The sequence below is a fragment of the Anthonomus grandis genome, chromosome 11 (genome assembly GCF_022605725.1).
Source record: "Anthonomus grandis grandis chromosome 11, icAntGran1.3, whole genome shotgun sequence".
Taxonomy (NCBI): domain Eukaryota; kingdom Metazoa; phylum Arthropoda; class Insecta; order Coleoptera; family Curculionidae; genus Anthonomus; species Anthonomus grandis.
This window is the reverse complement of record NC_065556.1, coordinates 28,148,215-28,168,966: the sequence shown is the minus strand read 5'-3', so window position 1 is coordinate 28,168,966 and position 20,752 is coordinate 28,148,215. Positions and strand designations below refer to the sequence as shown.

Sequence of the window (20,752 nt, the reverse complement as noted above, 5' to 3'; positions counted from 1 at the left end):
AACATAATATTTTATATATTTTAATAATCATCAGTACAATTTTTATTCTTTGGCAAGGTAAGTCTCTCTGGATCAATATGGTTCTTACTTAAAATTTTGTAGATATCCAAACGAGTTTCCGCTTCGATTTCCTTCTTTCGGGCCCAAACCCATACAAGATCTACAAATAGAAACTTTAGATTAGAATATCAAAAACCTGCATCACCTACCTGTATGAAACAAGTAAAAATTCGAGCAGGAGTACAAAATGGCGTAAGTCTTATAGTCGGTATGGACGATCTGATAATATCCTGCTCCCGGAAGGTATTTCGTAATTAACTTCGGTAATTTGCTGCTCACTTTATAGAGTAAGAGGCTGGGGTCTTTTTTGGTTGGGGTGGCCACACCTTGGCTTATGGAAAATATACCAGATCTAAAATATTCGAGGGTCATTATTGAAACTCACATTTCAGAAGCTTTTCCTGTGCTTTCACCAAACTTTAGCAAGCAAGATTGATTGTCTTGATTCAATGGTGAAATGTTACGTAACATAATTATTATTCTATTTTAGTGGTGAAATAATTAAGTAAATGGTCGTTTTAAGTATTCCTGCGCATTCGCCCAACAGTTAGGAAGGATCTAGGAGTTTAAATAGATTTTTTTTAAGTAAGTATAAGTACGTTTTTGGACATTTCTATCAATACAATTTTTGGTCAAAGCAGAACTACATGATATTCAACATGTTAAAACTTCTGCTTTACAAAAATGTTTTTTGATCGAATTCGCCTGTTTACCAGTCTATTAAAGACGCAACATCACTGAATATGTTTAATAGAAAAGTGTTTAATTTTTTAAAGAATCAATAATTTATAATTTAATTTTAAGGAATTTATTGTGCTACACACATGTATAATAAAATGTTTATTGTTATATGTACTAGCCAGGTGCTAAATAAAGGATATTATTATTATTATTGTAGTATGTAAATAAATAAAATATAGCCATTCCTTTTAAATACTTACACCCTGCTTTTTGAGTTGACATACACGTTTAAATTGCCCTTTCGGTTTGTCTCGAGGTCAACGCTAACGCAGCTCGAGATTAGTTCCATTAGGTAAAATGATCTTTCGATTTCGTACCAGTGACCTGTAAACTGAAAATAATTTTTTTGAGCACCCTGTATATTTTTTGGACGAACAATACTAAGATACGTGTTTAATGATTTTAATTAGGCGATTTGCATGCAAATTTTCATGGATGTAACTTTTGTGGTTTTTGCGTTATGGGCATTTTCTTAAAACTTCACTTTAAAAAAGTCCAAAATTTTTTTTCTCAATTTTTTGTACGAATTTCAAAAAAAGCTGAAATAGGTGTCTAATGATATTAGCAGGAGAATCTGTGTGCGAATTTTTATAAGTATGGCTTTTTTGGTTGTTGAGTTATGGACATTTTCTTGAAATTATTCATTAAAAAAATCACTTTTCAGAGAAAATTTTTTTTTTCTTAATTTCCTGTACGTATTTTAAAAAACGCTAAAATAGGTGTCTAATGATTTTAATAGGAGAATCTATGTGCAAAATTTCATAAGTATAGCTTTCTTGGTTTTTGAGTTATGGACTTTTATTTGAAATTATTCTTAAAAAAAATCATTTTTCAGAGAAATTTTTTTTTCTCAATTTCCTGTACGTTTTTTAAAAAACGCTGAAATAGGTGTACACTGATTTTAATAGGAGAATCTATGTGCAAAATTTCATAATTATAGCTTTCTTGGTTTTTGAGTTATGGACTTTTCTTTGAAATTATTCTTTACAAAAATCATTTTTCAGAGAAAATTTTTTTTTCTCAATTTCCTGTACGTTTTTTAAAAAACGCTTAAATAAGTGTCCAATGTTTTTAATAGTAGAATCTATGTGCAAAATTTGATAAGTATAGCGTTCTTGGTTTTTGAGTTATGGACATTTCCTTGAAATTATTCTTTAAAAAAAATCATTTTTCAGAAAAAATTTTTTTTTTCAATTTCCTGTACGTTTTTTAAAAAACGCTAAAATAGGTGTCCAATGATTTTAATAGGAGAATCCATGTGCAAAATTTCATAATTATAGCTTTCTTGGTTTTTGAGTTATGGACATTTCCTTGAAATTATTCATTAAAAAAATCATTTTTCAGAGAAATTTTTTTTTTCAATTTCCTGTACGTTTTTTAAAAAATGCTGACATAAGTGTCCAATAATTTTAATAGGAGAATCTATGTGTAAAATTTCATAAGTATAGCTTTCTTGGTTTTTGAGTTATGGACTTTTCTTCAAAATTATTCTTTAAAAAAATCATTTTTCAGAGAAAATTTGTTTTTCTTAATTTCCTGTATGTTTTTTAAAAAACGCTGAAATAGGTGTACACTGATCTTAATAGGAGAATCTATGTGCCAATTTTTATAAGTATAGCTTTCTTGGTTTTTGAGTTCTGGACATTTACTTGAAATTGTTCATTAAAAAAATCATTTTTCAGAGAATTTTTTTTATTTTAATTTCATGTACGTTTTTTAAAAAACGCTGAAATAGGTGTCCAATGATTTTAATAGAAGAATCTATGCGCAAATTTTCATAAGTATAGCTTTCTTGGTTTTTGAGTTCTGGACATTTCCTTGAAATTATTCATTAAAAAAATCATTTTTTAGAGAAAATTTTTTTTCTCAATTTCCTGTACGTTTTTTAAAAAACGCTAAAATAGGTCTTTAATAATTTTACTAGCAAAATCTGTATTCAAATTTTCATAAATATGGCTTTCTTATTTTTTGCGTTATGAGCATTTTCTTGAAATTAATTTTCAAAAAAAATCACAAGAAAAGCAAGAAATTTTTTTTTCTTAGCTATCTGTACTTTTTTTAAGCGCTTAAACAGGCGCCAAATTGTTATAAATAAGCAACTCACATACAAGCTTTTAATACTCTATTCCTATTGGCCTTTGAGTTATAACCTCTTATAAGAAATACGCACCTATTCTAATAATATACTGCACTAATTAAATTAAAAAAAAAACCTACTTACAAGGCTCAAATTGAAGTCGGGCATATACCCGATCCTGGGACACCCTCCCAATCCATATCCGACAATTAAATGCGATAAACCATGAAAAATGACGAAAATCAACCAACCGGCCACTAAGCTCATCATTTTACTAGCGACATAATAACGTCAAATCATTATTTTTACCACATTCCATTGAAATCGGCTGCATCCATTAGCATTAATGTATAAATTTTCAAAAATAAGTTTGTTTTTGTATAATATGGACTTTTCACTTTGGTACATCCATTAAAAATTTGAACAGACAAGCTTTAGCATTTATTATGATGCTTTAATATAGGAATCACATACAGAAGGTTTTCAAAAAAAAAACACATTTTTTTATTACCCCTGTATGACCAGGATAATAAATAAATAAATAATATCTTTATTAAGCAAAAAAGCAACATTCAATAAAAACATAAATGAAAAATAAAGTGAAAGTATAAGTTAGCAACAACTCTACCAGGACACTCCGGTTTGTCCATGGATGGTCTCGGTAATCCAGAAACAGCATCCCGGTTCCAGAAATATCCTGTCAGAAGTAGACCATAAATTGACACTAGATAATAATAATGGATATCCCAAAAACGTCTTGTTACCGAAGAAATCACTAAAATAAACGATTATTACTTGATATCCCAGGAATTTTTTGGGAACATTCATAATATCCTACTAGAAAAAAGGTACCGAAAATATACTTAACCATTTAAAGCACACGATACGTCACTTTCCTATCCACAAAAATATTCAAACAATGTCAATGAAAAAAAAAAGTGAATCGCCCCTAATGCATATTCAATTCGCACGCAACCAATACACCGATTAATAAATTCGTTCTTTCTTTTGACGACATTCTTGGTCGATTTTCCTCAAAACCAAAATTCGGATCACGTACACAGCCCAGTTCGGCCGAAAAGGTTTCTATTTCCGCACTAGGATGTCTATATATTCCTCCCGTTCGATCACTAAATCATCATTCGGTTTTTCGATTCAATTGTCGCGTATCTGTTACACCAACACCACCATGATCCGTACGAAGTTCGTCCTATTTTCGACCCTTATCGCGGTGGTTTTGGCCCATCAAGACCCTTCGGCCGTAGATTTGGTCCAGGACATTTACCACACCTGTTTGCGGGACTTCTCAGTCAGTTGTGCCAAACCGAAAGCGCTTAAATGGATCAGTGAGGTGGTTGATAAGGAACAAATTAGGATCACCGAGGATCTGGTGCTGATTAAGAAGGATAATCCTGAAGAAGTCGAGGTAACAAGGGTTTTCACTTTTTTGTTCCTAAATTAGTTATTAATTATTAATTTGTATGGGTTCACAATTTTTTTTTCAGAAAAATTTATACCACTGAAAGAAATTGTTTTTAGGTATTTTATTGTTGATACATTAAAGGGTAAATTGAATTTTTTTTGTATGAATAAATGCAGAAATTAACGCACTAGAGACTAGTTTATACAGAATTTCTAGGGTTTCTCGCATTCTTATCTTAATGCAAAAAAAATTATAGCATTATAATGTGTGGCATGTTATCTATGACCTGTCGGAGGGATTTTTCAGAAAAAATATCCATATTTTTATTGATACAAATTCTATTAAATATTTTCAGAAGATTCTACGATAGACGTTAAAGTACAGCTATCTTGGTCTATGAACTATAGACATTTATTTGAAATTTTCATAAGCATAGCTTTCTTGGCTTCTGAGTTATAGACATTTTCTTCAAATTACTCTTTAAAAAAAATTATTTTTTATAATTTATTTTAAATTCCTAGGTAAGTTTTTCAAAAAACGCTGAAATAGGTATCTAATAATTTTAAAAGAAGAATTTGTGTGCAAATTTTCGTAAGTATAGCTTTCTTGGTTTCTGAGTTATGGACAGTTTCTTAAAATTACTCTTTAAAAAAAAAATTTTTTCCATGAAATTTTTTTTTTCTAATTTCCTGTAATTTTTTCAATAAACGCTAAAATAGGTGTCTAATCATTTTAATAGAAGAATTTGTATCCAAATTTTCATAAGCATAGCTTTCTTGGTTTCTGAGTTACGGACATTTTCCTATTACTGGAAAATACATCAAATACCTGGAATAAAATATTAAGTTAATATAAAATCCCTGGAATAAAAGGCAAATGAATGAAACATCTGGAATCAAATAGAAAATTGTTGCAAAATATCTGGAATGAAAGGAAAATGGCTTCATATGCCTGAAATGAAATACAAAATGACTGGAATAGATGCATGTATTACGTTTAATGCCTAGAATAGCATAAATACTTTAAAATTCTTAAAATAAAATGCATGAACTACTTGAAATAAAATAAAATAAACAACAAAACATGAAAAATAGACAAATTACGTGAAATGCCTGGAATTGAATGAAAATGCACTTTTAAATCACTGGAATAATAGGCAAACTGAATCAATTTGCTCAATTTGCTCAATCAATGCTTGGAATTTAATATCAAATTATTGCAAAATATCTGGAAAAATAGATAAATTACGTCCAATGCCCAGAATAGCATGAGAATACAAAGGAAATTAAATTCCTGGACAAGTTACGTGCAAATCCTGGAAATATATAAGAATTTACTCCTAATCATAAAAAATACCTTCAAATGCCTGGAATAAATTATAAAGTTAATATAAAATCCCTGGAATAAAAGGCAAAATGAATGAAACGCCTGGAATCGAATATGAAGCTGTTGCAAAATGTCTGGAATAAAAGGAAAAATGACCTCATATGCCTGAAATAAAATACAAAATTATTGGAAAAATAAATATGCGTATTAGGTAAAATGGCATAAGTACTTGGACATAACATAAGTAATGGACTAAGTACTTAGTACAAAATTTTTGAAATAAAATGCAACAAATGCTTGAAATAAAATATGATGAATAAAAAGAGGAAAATAGACAAATTGCGTAAAATGCCTGGAATAGAATGAGAATTTACTTTAAAATCCCTGGAATAACAGACAAACTGAATCAAATGCTTGGAATCAAATATAAAAATGGTGCAAAATATCTGGAAAAATAGATAAATTACGTCTAATGCCCAGAATAGCATGAGAATAAAAAGGATTAGATGGCATTAAATTCCTGAAATAGGATAATTTACTCTAAATCCTGAAAAAAATTCAAATTCCTGAAATAAAATATGAAATTATTGCAAAATGCCTCGAAAATAAAGAAAAATAAATCAAATGAACCGAATCAAAAATTATTTATTTTTTTAACTTTTTGTTAATACATACATAATTTGTCTCATACTGTAAATAAAAAAAACACAAACGCCTTGGTAGCACCTACTTATATACAAAAACACCTGTGTATGCTAAGAATAAAATATAAAGATTATAACACACATGGATATTTCCTGGATTACAGCTACTGACAATATACTACTATTATTATTCTTTTTTATTAATGCTTTAAATTACTCAATATTTCCTTTACTACTACTACTATTATTATTTTACTGGTACTGAAATCTTTTAGGAGTCAAGAGGTCTTGAAGAAGACATTTTCGATAAATTCGAAGATTTCTTGCAGACCCACGAGGTCGTTGCCAAACCGCCCACTCTACTGAGCCACGAGGGTCCTCTGGGACATTTGGTGCCACGATCGTTCCAGGCGGAAGAACTGAAAGTACCATTGGCAGCCACTGGTAGTTATTGATTGGCAATTAGGCGTGAATGAAATATTAAATTTTCCTTTTTTAGGACGTTCCTCAAAAATAGTAAAAAAGGTTATTCTGCCCTTCCTCTTGGGCCTGAAATTCAAAACGGCCGTTTTGGTACCACTCGCCTTGACGTTGATCGCCTTGAAAACGTGGAAAGCTTTGACTTTGGGTCTTTTGTCTATGGTACTGACCGGGGCCCTCCTGATCTTCAAACTGACCAAACCCAAGGTAATTAATTTAACTGAAAAAACTGACCATTAATTAAATTAAATTTGTTTTAAATTAATTTAAATATTTTAGACTGTAAATTACGAAGTAGTACACTACCCACCCCACATTGACCATCATTTAGTGGATCACCCTCCAATCGTGTATGACCATCACGCCAGACAGTTGGACGCCCAAGAACTCGCTTATAATGCTTATTAATTCAATTTTAGTGTTTAATTTATGCTAATTTATTTATTTATAATAAATAATGATTAAAAAATTAATTATGATGCTTATTAAAGTTCTACGTAACAGTCACACCTCCTAGTGAAATATTGTTTGCATATAAACGGTTTGACCGTTGCCCTATGGATACAATAAAGGAACTTAACTTAATTATTGAATATGTGCATACATAATTACGGAAAATTTGCATTAATTAGGGTTTAAAGTTCAATTTCGAATTTTCTGGTCTAAATATAAATAGGGCGGTGATGAAAAAAATTTTGAGTCAAGTTTCTGGTGCATTTTATAGGGAAAATGTCAACATTGCAGTGGTTTTCTACATTATAAAATTTTTAAAAAATTATCGTCTAATCCATTTAAGTTATGCACAAGATAAATAATTAGGCTGTTATATATTTCTAATAAAATCAATAAAAGAAGAAATTACTGTAAAATACCTGAAGTAAATGATCAAATTACGTCAATTGCCTGGAATAGCATGAGAATTCTATTCCAGGCAATTGACTCCAAATAGCTAGAATAAAATAAGAAATTGTCCAGAATTGTTTGGAATTGTTCAAATGCCTAGAATAATACTTTCTTATTGGTTTAAGAATTGTACAAAATTACTCCCTGTTTAATTTCTGGAAAATTGTAAAAATTATTAAATATATGAATTTCCAACATTTTTTTGTAAGGGTTGCTTTACTAAATTAAGTGGACACATGTTGATCATTTTCTGGAAAAATGTACACATTTTGGGAAAAAGGAAAGCTATTTTGAAATAAATATTTTTTTTTAAAGAAAATTAATTATTATCAACAACCTTGAACACTTGATTAAAAAATTTTGATTTTAACAACCAAGGAACGAAATGCTCATATCTCTAAAACCAAGATAGTTAGAGATGTGAAATTTAAAACTCGACTTCTTCTAATAAATTCATTAAACTTATAGGTGCATACATAATTACGGAAAATTTGCATTAATTGGGATTTAAAGTTCAATTTCGAATTTTCTGGTCTAAATATAAATAGGACCATTTTAGACGGTGATGAAAAAAAATTTTAAGTCAAGTTTCTGGTGCATTTTATAGGGAAAATGTCAACATTTTAGTGGTTTTATACATTAATAAATTTTAAAAAAATCACCGTCAAATCCATTTAAGTTATGCACAAAAGAAATAATTAGGCTTTTATATCAAATTACGTCAATTGCCTGTAAAAGCATGAGAATTCTATTCCAGGCAATTGACTCTAAATAACTGGAATAAAATAAGAAATTGTCCAGGTTTAAATAAAAATCTTTATGTCTAATATCAGTTAATATCTTTATTGTAGTACTTATGATGACATGAATGGAGAAACTTAAAAATAGCACATACCGAACGTTCAACGAAACATCCACAATATAATCTTTTATTACTAGCATAAAACTAACGGTTATTTAAATATAAATTAATTTGATGGATAATAACATCTATTAATAAATAAATCAAATACTGGCACAAATCAGCGATAACCCACTTAAGGTTGGACACTACGTTGGTTGGACGCTATGTTAAAATAACAAAAAATAGGGGACATTCGTTATAACAAGACACGTTTCATATAGTATGAAATTATTAGAAAGGAAGAAAGAATACAAGCATCCTAAACCAAAAAATTCCAAATTCACTTCAAATTTCAAACAAACATAACATCAAAAACATTTTACCATAAAATTTACACACATTACCAGAATTAATTATAACAAAACAGATTTAAAAAATCTTTTAGATAAATTTGATTAAAAAAAAAAACTAAAGCTGTCAATAAAACAGAATTTAGAGGAAGTAAATTAAAATATTTAATAGGAAACAAAACTAAAACCAAAGTATATAGATTTCAAGTGTGTTAGATTGTGCTAAAACACTAAAATGATGTCAGAGCATAGGTCAAAAGGTATCATTAAAAAAATCGTCAAGGCTATAACATGCCCTGGATAATAAAAGTGATTTTAATTTCTTTTTGAACTTCTAAAATTTCTCTGATACATAGAGGAACATTAATTTCATATATTGTTAAAAATAAAGTACGAGCTGTAAGGCTGTTGATGATTTACCTAAATAAAATTAGGGTTTTTTAATTTAGGAATATTATGCAAAATGCCTCGAATAAAGGGAAAAATGCCATGGAATAAAATAATAAATTCTATGAAATGCCTCGAAAATAGACAAATTACATTGGGTGCCTGGAATAATACTTGTTGATTGGTTAGAAAATTGTACAAAATTACTCCATGTTTTATTTCTGGAAAATCAATAAATATATGAATTTTTTAATTTTTTTTTGTAAAGGTTGCTTTACTAAATTAAGTAGATACCTGTTAATTTTTTTACCATATTTTCTGAAAAAATGGACACTTTTGGGAAAAAGGAATAGAGACATTGAAAGAAGTCGTTCATTTTCTCAAAAAGACCTAGATACAATAATCTTAAGGGAAATAATATTTTTTTTTAGAAGTTATGAAAGGTGGTTAGTTTTGAAATGAAAACACTGTATATGTAGTATACAGCTGATATTTTGTACATTATTTTTTTATATTAATTCCCACCGTATGACAAACATAAAATACAAAACAAAACATATCAATGGGTATAGCTTTCATCACTTGGTTATTTTCAGGTCTGATGATGCTCTTAATACGAGCGAAACACGTGTAACCTACTGTTAGAATTATTGAATACTTTTGAGACCGAGACTTGGTGTAGTTCCCTTTTGATTATTAAAGAGGAATAGTTCCTATTAAATTGATTACACAAGTATTTCGAAACAAATTAATTTTTTTTTGAAGGAAATTAATTATTATCAACAGCCTTGAACACGAAAAGTAAAATAGATAAACATTTGAAATTTTATAGAGAAATTAAAAAAAATGATTTTAACTCAAAAAAAACAACTATGAAGACAGTGAAATTTAAAACGCAGTTTTTTCTAATAAACTCATTGAACACATGTTTCGGGGTGTTTTTTAAAAAGTTTTAAAAGTATAGATATTAATTCTACAAGTACAAATACAAAATCGTTTATTTGTCAAAATAAGAAAAAAAAAAGAATACATTTTATGAAAAAAAAGTATGACAAAAAGGACAGTTCATCGATCATAAAAAAGCCGCCTTACATGCTCCTTATAAAGGAAAGCATATGTGAACTATCCTATACATAACGAACAAAACAGCTAAATATCTCTAAATAAATCCATATAAAAACCATAGAAAAAAAAAAGATTATTGATAATTAGTCTTGGAATTAATGTTTTTTTTTATTGGGATTTCAAGTGACGAAGTACTTATATCTCTAAAACTAAAAGAGCTAGAGATGTGAAATTTTAAACACAGTTTCCTATAATAAATTCATCGAATACCTATTTCAAGGTTTTCCTTAAAAACTTTCAAAAGTAGAAGAAATTAACCTTGGAAGTAGAAAAAATAATTTCTCTGAAAAAACTGTAATTGCAAGGGACGAAGTGCTCATATGTCTAAAATTAAAAGGGTTAGAGGTATGAAATTTTGAACAAAGCTTCTTCAAAAAAAATAATTGGATACCTATATTAGACTTTTTCCTAAAAACCTGTGAAAATAGAGACATTAGTCTTGGAAGTTAAAAATATTAAATTTGTTCTCATATCTTTAACAATAAAGAAACTAGAATTGTGAAATTTGGAACGCAGCTTTTTTATATCAATTCATTGGACACTTATTTCAGGGTTTTTCTCGAACGTTCTTAAAAGTGGAGAAATTAGCCTTAGAAGGTAAAAAAATGGATTTTAAAGGATATTAGTTTTGGAAGCTGAGATTGGAATTTGGAAGATAGAATGCTCATATCTCTGAAACTAAGAAAGTTATAGACGTAAAATTACAAACACTTTTTCTAATAAATTTATTGTACACCTAGTTAAGGTATTTTTACAAAAACTTTTAAAAAATTAAGATGCTTATCTTGGAAACTGAGAAAAAACTCTAAAAATGGTATTTTAAGGGAAGAGGTGTTCGTATCTCTGAAACTAAAAGATGTAAAGTTTGAAACACACAGCTTCTTCTTTAAAGATTAATGACACCTATTTTAGGGTCTTATCCAAAAACTTTTAAAGATAGAGATATTAGTCTTTAAGTCTTATTAACATGTGGGGGTGAGAGCAATAAATTTATGAGAGAAAAAGGATAATAAAATGAACATACCATAGGCTGTTGATTCCTTTCTTCTATATCGTCACTCCCGCTACCGGCCGGTATTTTCAATAATCGGCAAGGTTTTACGGGATTAGTTACTTAATTTGTGTACTAGTGAAGTATACATTTAAATGCATCGAATACATGAAAATAATTCCCTTTTAAGTGCTTGTCCACTCCTCTCACGTCTGGTTCCTCGTTCATTTTGAGGAGGGGAATGAGGAATTTTGGTGTTAGCGAGCAGACATATTTTTAGATATAGGGGTCATTTAAAATTTACTTAGAGAAGTGAGATTAATATAAGTATTTAAACAATTACTGCAAGTAATGCTAATGCCATTACTGAACTTGAAATGTGAATTTTACAATCAATATACAAACCCCAAAACAAAAAAAAAAATTAAATTTATCACTTATTTCGAAATAAGAACATTAATTTAAATATCATAAAAATAATGATAAAAATTTATTAAGAGTGTATAAGAAAAATTAATTGACTGGTAGAGGATATAATTTATTCACTGGGCGAATAAAAGTTCCCTTATTAGTTTTTAATATGACAACTCTTGCCCACAAATATCTTCGCGCAAGCACCACTCCAAGAGTGACATAGGACTTTCCTCTTGTGCTTGTGTTTACCATAAAAAAAAAAAAAAAAAAAAAAAAAAAACTCTTGTGATGCCATCGCGACCGGGATATGCGTGAGTAACTCGACCCAAAGACCATTTATAGGAAGGTAAATCATCTTCTTTAATTTAGAACCTTAAAATCATTTGGGTCGGAGCTTTGAGGGCATAAGGGGCGAGAGTTAAGAACACTTTCTATTTGAATGAGGACGGTATTAAGTTCTTTAAATGTGAGTGTTTGCAAACCAATTACACGAACAAGGTGTGTTTTTACTGATTTGACACCTGCTTACCACAAACCTCCGAAATTTGGAGCATAGGGTGGATTAAAATGCCATTCAATTTTTTCTTCTTGTGAAGCGAGATGCATAAAAGAACTAATTTCTTTCCATGCACCGGTAAAGTTTCTTCCCTGATCGCTATAAATGTGGTTCACCCTTGTATGTTTGGCTAATTGGAACTGAAACACTTGGCATGTCTGAAGCAAGCCCTATATGCAGAGCCTTAGTTGCCATACATATAAAAAGACAAACATATGCTTTTAAAACCTTAGTAGGTACCTCTAACACGGCTTGAGGTTATAGAGGAGGGTCCGGCGTAATCAACACCAACATGAGCAAGGGCCTTTACTGCTGTTAGACGACTAGGGGGTAAGTCACCCATGAGAGGTTGAACTGGCGTAAGGTTAGAGCGAAAACAATTATGACATTTAAAAAATGATTCGACGAATGGTACGTTTTGTAGTCATAATCCAGTATTTTTGGGAGAAAATATATTGAAGAGTTTGTAACATAATTTTATGAGTATATTCTATAATTAAATCCGTTAAACGATTATTGGAAGGTAAGAGAATTGGATGTTTTTTATCAAAATCAATTTGGCTATATTTAATACGGCCGCCAACGAGTAAAATATCTCTTTTATCATGAAATGCCTACATTTTCTCAAGCAAATGTTAAATAATATAAATAAAAATTCATAGAAGGGTCATGGTAATAATTCAAGTTATTCAAAAAATTTATAAAAAAATTATAGGGCCTTCCAAATCCAGCATTTTGACAGAAAAAAACAATAATTTTATAAAATTTTCACTCTCACCCAAAATGCTTTCAAACAACTTTTTAATTAATAATAACTCAAATAAATAAAATAAATCCAATTAAATTGCATAATTTTTCTTTTTTTCACTAATTGATAGCGCACGGTAATTTGCCTAAATTAGGTAAAAGCGAAAGCAAATTTAACGCGAGAAAAGTGCTCACTTATGTATAATTTCATGGCATTGACCTTTATTTAATTAGTCAACTTAAACCATTAAAAATTTCACTCAGGTTAAATTTAATATGATTCTGGTCTTCTAGAGTTATCATTGTTAATATAGACCCTTGGTGGAAACCTCACTACGAACCCACTTAAGTCTTCTGAAGTTCTTGACAATCTTACAGGCTCAAATACCTAAAATATAACATAATCACTTTAAGGAACTTTCCAGGTCCATTCTGTATATACTTACTTGTGGCTGTTCAACCGCTTCTATATCATCTTCAACTGTCTCTTCACTATAACCCGTTACAACTGATTCATCTTAAAATGAACATCTAATAATCAATTTCCTTAAAACTCTTTTTATACCTCTATTGATGACTTGCCCATCCACAATTTTTAGATGTGGCAGCAATCTGGCGAGGGTAGCCTGATAGTTCAAATGAGCATTGTCAATTGCCTCATTACCATCCAGAAGGATATGCACCAACAGTGGGCAAAAATTAAGGAAACTTAACGAACCCAGATGCTTAATGCTGTTTCTAAAATAACTATTTAGTGCATTCACTGGGATTCATGTGCCAGAACTACCTTCTAACATCCAGTACTTTTAAATTAGTCAAAAACGCACACGGCGATAAGTCCTTTATGGCATTATCAGTGGCATAAAGTTCCTCCAGAGATTCCAACCTTCAAAAGACTTTTTTAAGGAAAATCAAGAGATACTTTGGAAGATTTTACCCAAGGACCCCATCGATGCAAATCAGCTGGCACCTGTTGACTTTTAAAATTTTCAAATTCCGCAGCCCATACCCCAAGTCCCTTAGGGAGGACACAATGCTACCATCCAGCACTAGTTCTCTTAGGGCTGGTAAGTGGAATCCTAGTTGTTGCAGGGCTAATTCCCTAGCAATCACCCTCAGTTTGATTTGGGTTACTGTCTCCAGGTTTTCGGTGTTTGACATCCTTACCTTAAAATTATTTGAAAATTAGTCAAAGATCTTATTTAGGTCCATGCTTTAACTGTTATTTTGCTTTTGACTTAGAAAATTTGCATTAATTGGGATTTAAAGTTCAATTACGAATTTTCTGGTCTAAATTTAAATAGGACGATTTTGACCGGTGATAAAAAAAAATTTGAGTTGATTTTCTGGTGATTTTACTTCATTTTATAGGAAAAATGTCAACATTTTAGTCGTTTGCTACATTATTAAAATTTTTAAAAATTATCGTCAGATCCATTTAAGTTATGCACAAAATAAATAATTAAGCTGTTATATATTTTCAATAAATTCAGTAAAAAAAGAAATTGCTGTAAAATGCCTGAAATAAAATATCAAATTACGTCAATTGCCTGGAAAAGCATAAGAATTATATTCCAGGCAATTGACTCCAAATAACTGGAATAAAATAACAAATTGTCCAGGTTAAAATAAAAATCTTTCTCTATAATATCAGTTAATATCTTTATTGTAATACTAATGATGACATGTTTTGCCTTAAAATGGAAAAACTTAAAAAGAATACTTAACGGAAACATCCACAATATAAACGTTAATTACTAGTATAAAACTAACGGTTATTTAAATATAAATAAATTGGATCTATAAATAAATAAATTAAATACTGGCACAAATCACCGATTACTCACTTATGGTTGGACATTAACGCTATGTTGAAATAACAAAAAATAGATGACATCGTTATAGCAAGACACGTTTTATGTAGTATGAAATTATTAATTTAATATATTGTTAGAAATAAAGTGCGAGCTGTAAGCTTATTGATTTACCTAAGTAAAATTAGGGTTTTTTAATTTAGAAATATTATGAAAAATGTCTCAAATAAAGGAAAAAATGCCATCAAATGACCTGGAATAAAATAATAAATTCTATGGAAAATTCTATCAGTGCCTGGAATAGGATAAGAATTTATTTTAAACTGACTGGAATAAAAGAAAATATTCACATCAAATGCCTGGAATAATTAATACTTTTTGAATGGTTTAAGGATTGTACAAAATTACTCCATGTTTTATCTCTGGAAAATTTTGACAATCAATAAATAGATAAATTTTTACATTTTTTTGTACCTAAAAAAACCTATTGATTTTTTCATCATATTTTCTGGAAAAATTACTTTTTCCAGGTTTTCGGTGTTAGACATTCTTACCTTAAAATTATTTGAAAATTAGTCAAAGACCTTATTTAGGTCTTCACTTTAACTGTTAAGGGAAGCTTTTTATCACTTCCAGGCAGTTGAGAGCCAATATTCATTTAATTCTTTGCAATTCTGGGCTAGTCATTTTAAATCTCTATGTCTATTCAACTGCCTGGAATATTTGTCTTGTATGATTTTTGTAAATTTAATAATACAGACTCTCTTAATAAAGAATTCTTACCAGAAGTTCCCTTATATTATGCTCCAACGGGACGTAACTTCTCCAACTATCGATCGTGGAAATTTCCACGTTAAAGTCGTCCATCAGTGGAATTTCCTCATTTGAAACGCTGTCCAATGACTGATGGTCTTCAGTAGTGGAGGAACTGAGGTCCGATAAAGGCGTTAAGGTCAAATAAATGGACTCACTTGGTTCTAAGTCTGGAATTTCTGGAATTTGTTCTTCTAAGTAGGGACTCATTTTTGGACTCTATGGACTTCCTAAGGGTTGCCATAGGCACAAGTAAATACAATTATCGATTATTTTCTAGTTGGGACATACTGGGTGGCTCTTGGGTAAAATTATTTGTTTTTGTAGGCATAAAAAATTCAAAATAGCATCCGCATTATAAACGTGTGTCAAAACAGTAAAAACAAGTGTTAAGTACTTAAGTGTGAAATTATTTTATTTTTAACAGGCACTTCTGCAATAAGATCCATATTCCAATATCTTGATTATCGCTGTAAGAAATTTTATAAAATTTTTCACTTTTTTTCCGGAGATTAATTAATTATTATTTTTAATTAATTTTCTACACAACGAGAATAACTAATTTTCAAGGTGAAATTATAAAAGCATTTGGAAAACCTTGAGATTGTAAAAAACTGATTTAACTACCTCGAAAAAATTTCAGGCAATTTAGTTTTTTACGGTACTTAAGGCAAAAAACTGTCTTTTTCTATTTAGTTAATTTAATTTAATTTCAGGCAGTTGAGCCATGAATTTTTAGCAAAAAAAGTCAGTTTTGTCTAACTGGTTCAGACTAATTTCACTTTAACTGCAATTCACCAAAAATTGAATCGTTATTCCAGGCAGTTAAGTTACAAGACATTCAGGGATTTTTAAATTTTAGGAATTTAAGCCAAGGACTTCCTTTTCCAAGCTCTTTATTAAGCAATGATTTTTTTTTTGATTTTGTTAATAACTAGGCAACGTCGTATTTTATGGCAAAACAGTTTTAGGGTTAAAGAGAGAATCAAATGAGACTCCTATTTGGGAAAAAAAAATATAAGTGATTCCATTAAAAAAAAATCAAATTATGTACCGCGCTTTTTTGGGGCATCGTGTATTAACCAAACTAATTTTAAAAAGTAGCTTCTTTAACCCAATTAACGTTCACCTTATTAAAGGTTTTTTTCATTTCAAGATTTAGCTGCAATCGAGCACCGCAAATGTATAGTATATCCATTATGTCCATTTAATATATATAAATGTATAGTAAATGGACACTCTGTAGTGAAAATTCTACAGGATGTGAATTGTACTGAATGTGGATTTTGTAATGCCCATGTGTGTTTATTTCTAAAATTGAAAATGCCTCTGCATTTATTTGGGCACGGCCAAAAACGGGCAAAATCTATCCTGGGCGAAAAATCATTTTCTAATAAATTTTGCACAGGAGTGAAATGATACGGATAAAGACCCTCTTCGTGAAATATTTTACAAATGGATGACTTGCCTACTCCAGTTGCCGCAGCAGCATGTCTTGCACTTATTTCCGGATTTTCAGCCACGCGGACCAGAATTTCTTCTTCTTGTTCTGGAGTTATAACCTTCGGGCGCCCTGCGGAATTCCGTTTAGGACGAAATGTACTTGTTTCTCCTAATCGATCGTAAAGATTTTTGAAGATCTTGAAATCAGGTTGTCTTCGATTTGGATAGAGTTCTAAATATCGTCTATAGGCTTCGCGTCCATTAAAATTTGCCTGCGCATATACACACAACATATCCCTCATTTCGGCATTTGAAAAAAGATTGTGCCTCGGCATTGTTTCTCAACTTCAAAAATTCAACAAAACAGTAAACTGGATGCAAAATCACTGAAAACACTAATTAAATATTTTCTGACAACTTTAAACTGATCAACAAACAACAACAGCATGGCGGTTTCCTAACAACTGCGTCTCTAAAGTTCGTTTGCTTTCTCATAGCTTACTTTAAAAAAGCGAATTATTTCCCGATTATATTAATTATTCAGCCGGGGTCGAGTGCATGGTGCACTAAATAATTTAAATACAAATATCTCCAAAACGGTAACTTTGAGCGACTTCAACTTAGTATACCTTTTTTATGTAAAAAATATGAAAAAAGTATTATTTTCAATAAAAACTTAAATACAGTTAAGCACAAAAAAGTTATGACCTTATGAAAGAGAAAAAGATGTCGCAGACAGCGCCCCCTACATTGTACACTCAATTTGTTAAAAAAATTAATTTCTCGACCTAAAAAAACCCTAACTACAAATTTTTGTAAAAAAAAGTTAACTTTTGTTAAAGTTATTGGGGAAAAACAAAAAAAAAGTTTTAAGTTTAACACCCTGTATCTCAGTTAATATCAACTTTTGGATATAGGTAAATATAGTTAAATCGTAATATTTTTACATCAGAAGTCTGTAGTTTTTCCATGTACCATTAATTAGCGGACACCCTGTATACATCGTGATTTCATGAAATGTTGGAAATTTATACAAGCAAGAAACACATCTAGAATCCCCAATATTTTGAACTACAATAACAATTTGTCTGTTTACTCTCATGCAAATTGTTAATGCTTTTTAAAATTTCTGTGGTAGCTGATTTCAACCACGCATAATCTGCTTCTCAAAATATTGATATTTATGAATTTAACCATGTGGATATATAATATTATACTTAAAAAAACTAAAAAATAAAGAGACTGCCAGGTTTGACGCTATTCCTTCCCGCTGTCTCTGAAACTCTGTGTATATTCTTTAACTTATCACCATGCACACAAGCACTTTTCCCAACTACTAGAAAAAGGCAAAAATTTACCCTCTGAGAAAAAAATCTGATCTCCGTTGGATTTGAATGAATGCCCATTGGCTCTTTAGTTTTCCAGAAAGAGGAAACCTTTGGATGTTCTATTTTTGACCTAAAAATCGTTGACAAACGTTATATTATCACCACTAACGTCGTTATTATTATTATTATTATTACAGGGTGTCCCAACATTTTTTATTGAAGAAGAATTATTTCCTATTGAAGATGGTTTTTTATTAACATTTTCGAAACGCCTGGTCGTTATTTTTCAAAATTTTTATAGTATACTACTGTTATTGTTACTAACTGATTAGTGGTCAGCAAAAATAAATATGTCATAACTTGTCTTCTGGTTACTCTTTAATTATTTGAATAGTAAAATTAAAAAGAACGAACATTTTTACATAAAAAACGTTTTCTTGTCTTATTTCGATAGGAGCGCCCGTTTTTAAAATAATCAGTTTCTTTAGCTTTGGATTCTCTGATCAGATCGGCCCGAAATATTTCGGTGAATATTCGTGTACAAAACGTTCCAGATTGCCGAACTCAGTTCGTTCAGAAGTTTCGCCTTTCCGTGGTTTTTCTGAAGCTAGCTTCAGAATTAATTCGTTGCGATATATTTCAGTCTTTTAAAATTTTACTTGTATTTAAAAACTAAAAAAGGATTTTTTATTGGTATGCTATTAGAAGAACAGTATGATGTTGTTAGCAGTAGACAATGAAAATAGAAGAATAGTTTCAAAAATGTTCGAGAATAGGAGTGTATAAATTGTTAGTGCTAAAGCATCTTTCGGATAATTACATAAAGTTTTAAGAATTTTTCTGTTTAATGCCGCAACTGTTTTACACTATACTACATCATATAAAGGACGAAATTAGTACGCAAGCTACAAGTAAAAATCCGACTCTTATTTCTCTAGTGGAAAAGTTATATCTCAGCATGTAGTGTGAACATGTCAAATTGAGGAAGATCTGAGAAATAATATTTTTCTTATTCATTTATTTTTTATAAAAAATGATAAAAATATATCTTAATTATAAGACATGTATATTATTTTACGTATTATTGTGTATTATTCCATGGATTTTAAGTGCTAAGTAGCTGTTTAATGTACAATCTGGTGGTATCTCCTGATCGGGAGGCTTGTAACTTTTTATTTTTTTTTTGCATACAACGGAGGATTTTCTTTTACTTTTTGGATTCATATTTCAACCTCTAACGCAGAAAAGCCTAATTTATGGTACTTTTTGCACAGACATTTTTCTATTAATATATCATTATTAAAAACTAATTATTTATAGAAATATTGTGGTATTAACACGCAGTCGTCTAAAAAATAACAAACGAATCGGCAAACTGGGCCGTTTAAAATCGTTCAAATCAAAAACTGTTTGATTTCGACGAACTGCTGTCCGCACACCTCTCGGTAAACCTACCTGTAGCTGTAGGAGGAATTATGAACCAAATTTTAACCTGTTGTTAAGTAATAGCAGGTTTACAGTTTGGCAACATCGTAATTGTTCTGGTCGGCACAATAATCTTAAGAAAAAAAGAAAGATTAGGGCTATGAATCTCCGGTCCTGAGAAAATAAATAAAATAAACAAAAATAATGGAAATGTTTGATTTTTAATTATAGTTACAGGTACTTGCATACTTGTTTTGTGCCAAATCCGATATTCTTTCTGTTAGTACTAGTATTAAAAGGTATTTGCATTTTCGCTAATTGTTTGTAAATATTTTACCAGACATTTGCCAGTGAATCACAATACGCAGTTTTTAGAAACTGTATACTGTGCAGTAGAATTTTAATTAATTTTCTTATATAATTTTTTTAGAGGATGTCTCAACAACCTGATAAAATAAAGAGGTTGGTAAACTTTTCTGAAAAAGAATAATAAATTATTTTGCTCTGTAATTTAGTAAGTCGTAGAATTAAAAAAGACTGATGCAACATCTTGGGAAGAAAAAAATCAGGCCTGTGAAAATTTGACAGCAGAGTTTAATGTAAAAAACCCTGTGTTGAAACCCACGGGTGGTTCGAACCCTGAATAATTTTCAAACAAAGTATGAGGGTATAAAAAAGATCTAAGAAAAAAAGTAGCCAAGAACAACATACAGGAAGTATTTAGCTTAAAAAAGCTGTGGAATAGCCAGCAAAGAGAGGCAGGTGAGGGAAGGGTGTAACCTTACGTCGGGCATTAACATATTAAATAAAGAGAGATTCAACCAGATGAAAAATCACAAAATACTCATACAGATTAAGAAC

General features: G+C 30.2%; 3 protein-coding genes across 3 annotated transcripts; 1 reads left to right on the top strand and 2 right to left on the bottom strand.

Moving 5' to 3' along the window:
* Positions 1–3,180, bottom strand: LOC126742216 (apolipoprotein D-like). The gene is made up of 4 exons (XM_050448816.1): positions 3,023–3,180; positions 1,002–1,132; positions 210–412; positions 1–160 (listed from the first exon to the last, which is right to left on the bottom strand). The coding sequence occupies exons 1-4, from the start codon at positions 3,146–3,148 to the stop codon at positions 21–23; spliced, it is 600 nt and encodes a 199-aa protein (XP_050304773.1). The 5' UTR covers positions 3,149–3,180; the 3' UTR covers positions 1–20.
* An 833-nt stretch (positions 3,181–4,013) lies between these two features.
* On the top strand, positions 4,014–7,224 carry LOC126742418 (uncharacterized). Its single transcript, XM_050449070.1, has 4 exons — positions 4,014–4,304; positions 6,547–6,715; positions 6,771–6,958; positions 7,031–7,224. Exons 1-4 carry the CDS (start codon positions 4,068–4,070, stop codon positions 7,157–7,159), a joined length of 723 nt encoding a protein of 240 aa, XP_050305027.1. The 5' UTR covers positions 4,014–4,067; the 3' UTR covers positions 7,160–7,224.
* Positions 7,225–13,339: 6,115 nt separating this feature from the next.
* On the bottom strand, positions 13,340–15,905 carry LOC126741927 (leucine-rich repeat-containing protein 56). The gene is made up of 6 exons (XM_050448404.1): positions 15,666–15,905; positions 14,006–14,235; positions 13,856–13,954; positions 13,634–13,806; positions 13,515–13,585; positions 13,340–13,456 (listed from the first exon to the last, which is right to left on the bottom strand). The coding sequence occupies exons 1-6, from the start codon at positions 15,903–15,905 to the stop codon at positions 13,340–13,342; spliced, it is 930 nt and encodes a 309-aa protein (XP_050304361.1).
* Between the last annotated feature and the right edge of the window lie 4,847 nt (positions 15,906–20,752).

Bases quoted from the DNA above. Each gene is read 5' to 3' on its own strand.
- LOC126742216 (XM_050448816.1), bottom strand. From the start codon at position 3,148: ATGATGAGCTTAGTGGCCGGTTGGTTGATTTTCGTCATTTTTCATGGT. The intron at 1,133-3,022 runs GTAAGTAGGTTT...AATTATTTTCAG, and splicing joins CCGACTTCAATTTGAGCCTT to TTTACAGGTCACTGGTACGA. The intron at 413-1,001 runs GTAAGTATTTAA...CGAATATTTTAG, and splicing joins GTCAACTCAAAAAGCAGGGT to ATCTGGTATATTTTCCATAA.
- LOC126741927 (XM_050448404.1), bottom strand. From the start codon at position 15,905: ATGAGTCCCTACTTAGAAGAACAAATTCCAGAAATTCCAGACTTAGAA. The intron at 13,955-14,005 runs GTAAAATCTTCC...AGTCTTTTGAAG, and splicing joins TGCATCGATGGGGTCCTTGG to GTTGGAATCTCTGGAGGAAC. The intron at 13,807-13,855 runs GTAGTTCTGGCA...TAGTTATTTTAG, and splicing joins AAAGTACTGGATGTTAGAAG to AAACAGCATTAAGCATCTGG.
- LOC126742418 (XM_050449070.1), top strand. From the start codon at position 4,068: ATGATCCGTACGAAGTTCGTCCTATTTTCGACCCTTATCGCGGTGGTT. The intron at 4,305-6,546 runs GTAACAAGGGTT...GAAATCTTTTAG, and splicing joins ATAATCCTGAAGAAGTCGAG to GAGTCAAGAGGTCTTGAAGA. The intron at 6,716-6,770 runs GTAGTTATTGAT...TTCCTTTTTTAG, and splicing joins AGTACCATTGGCAGCCACTG to GACGTTCCTCAAAAATAGTA.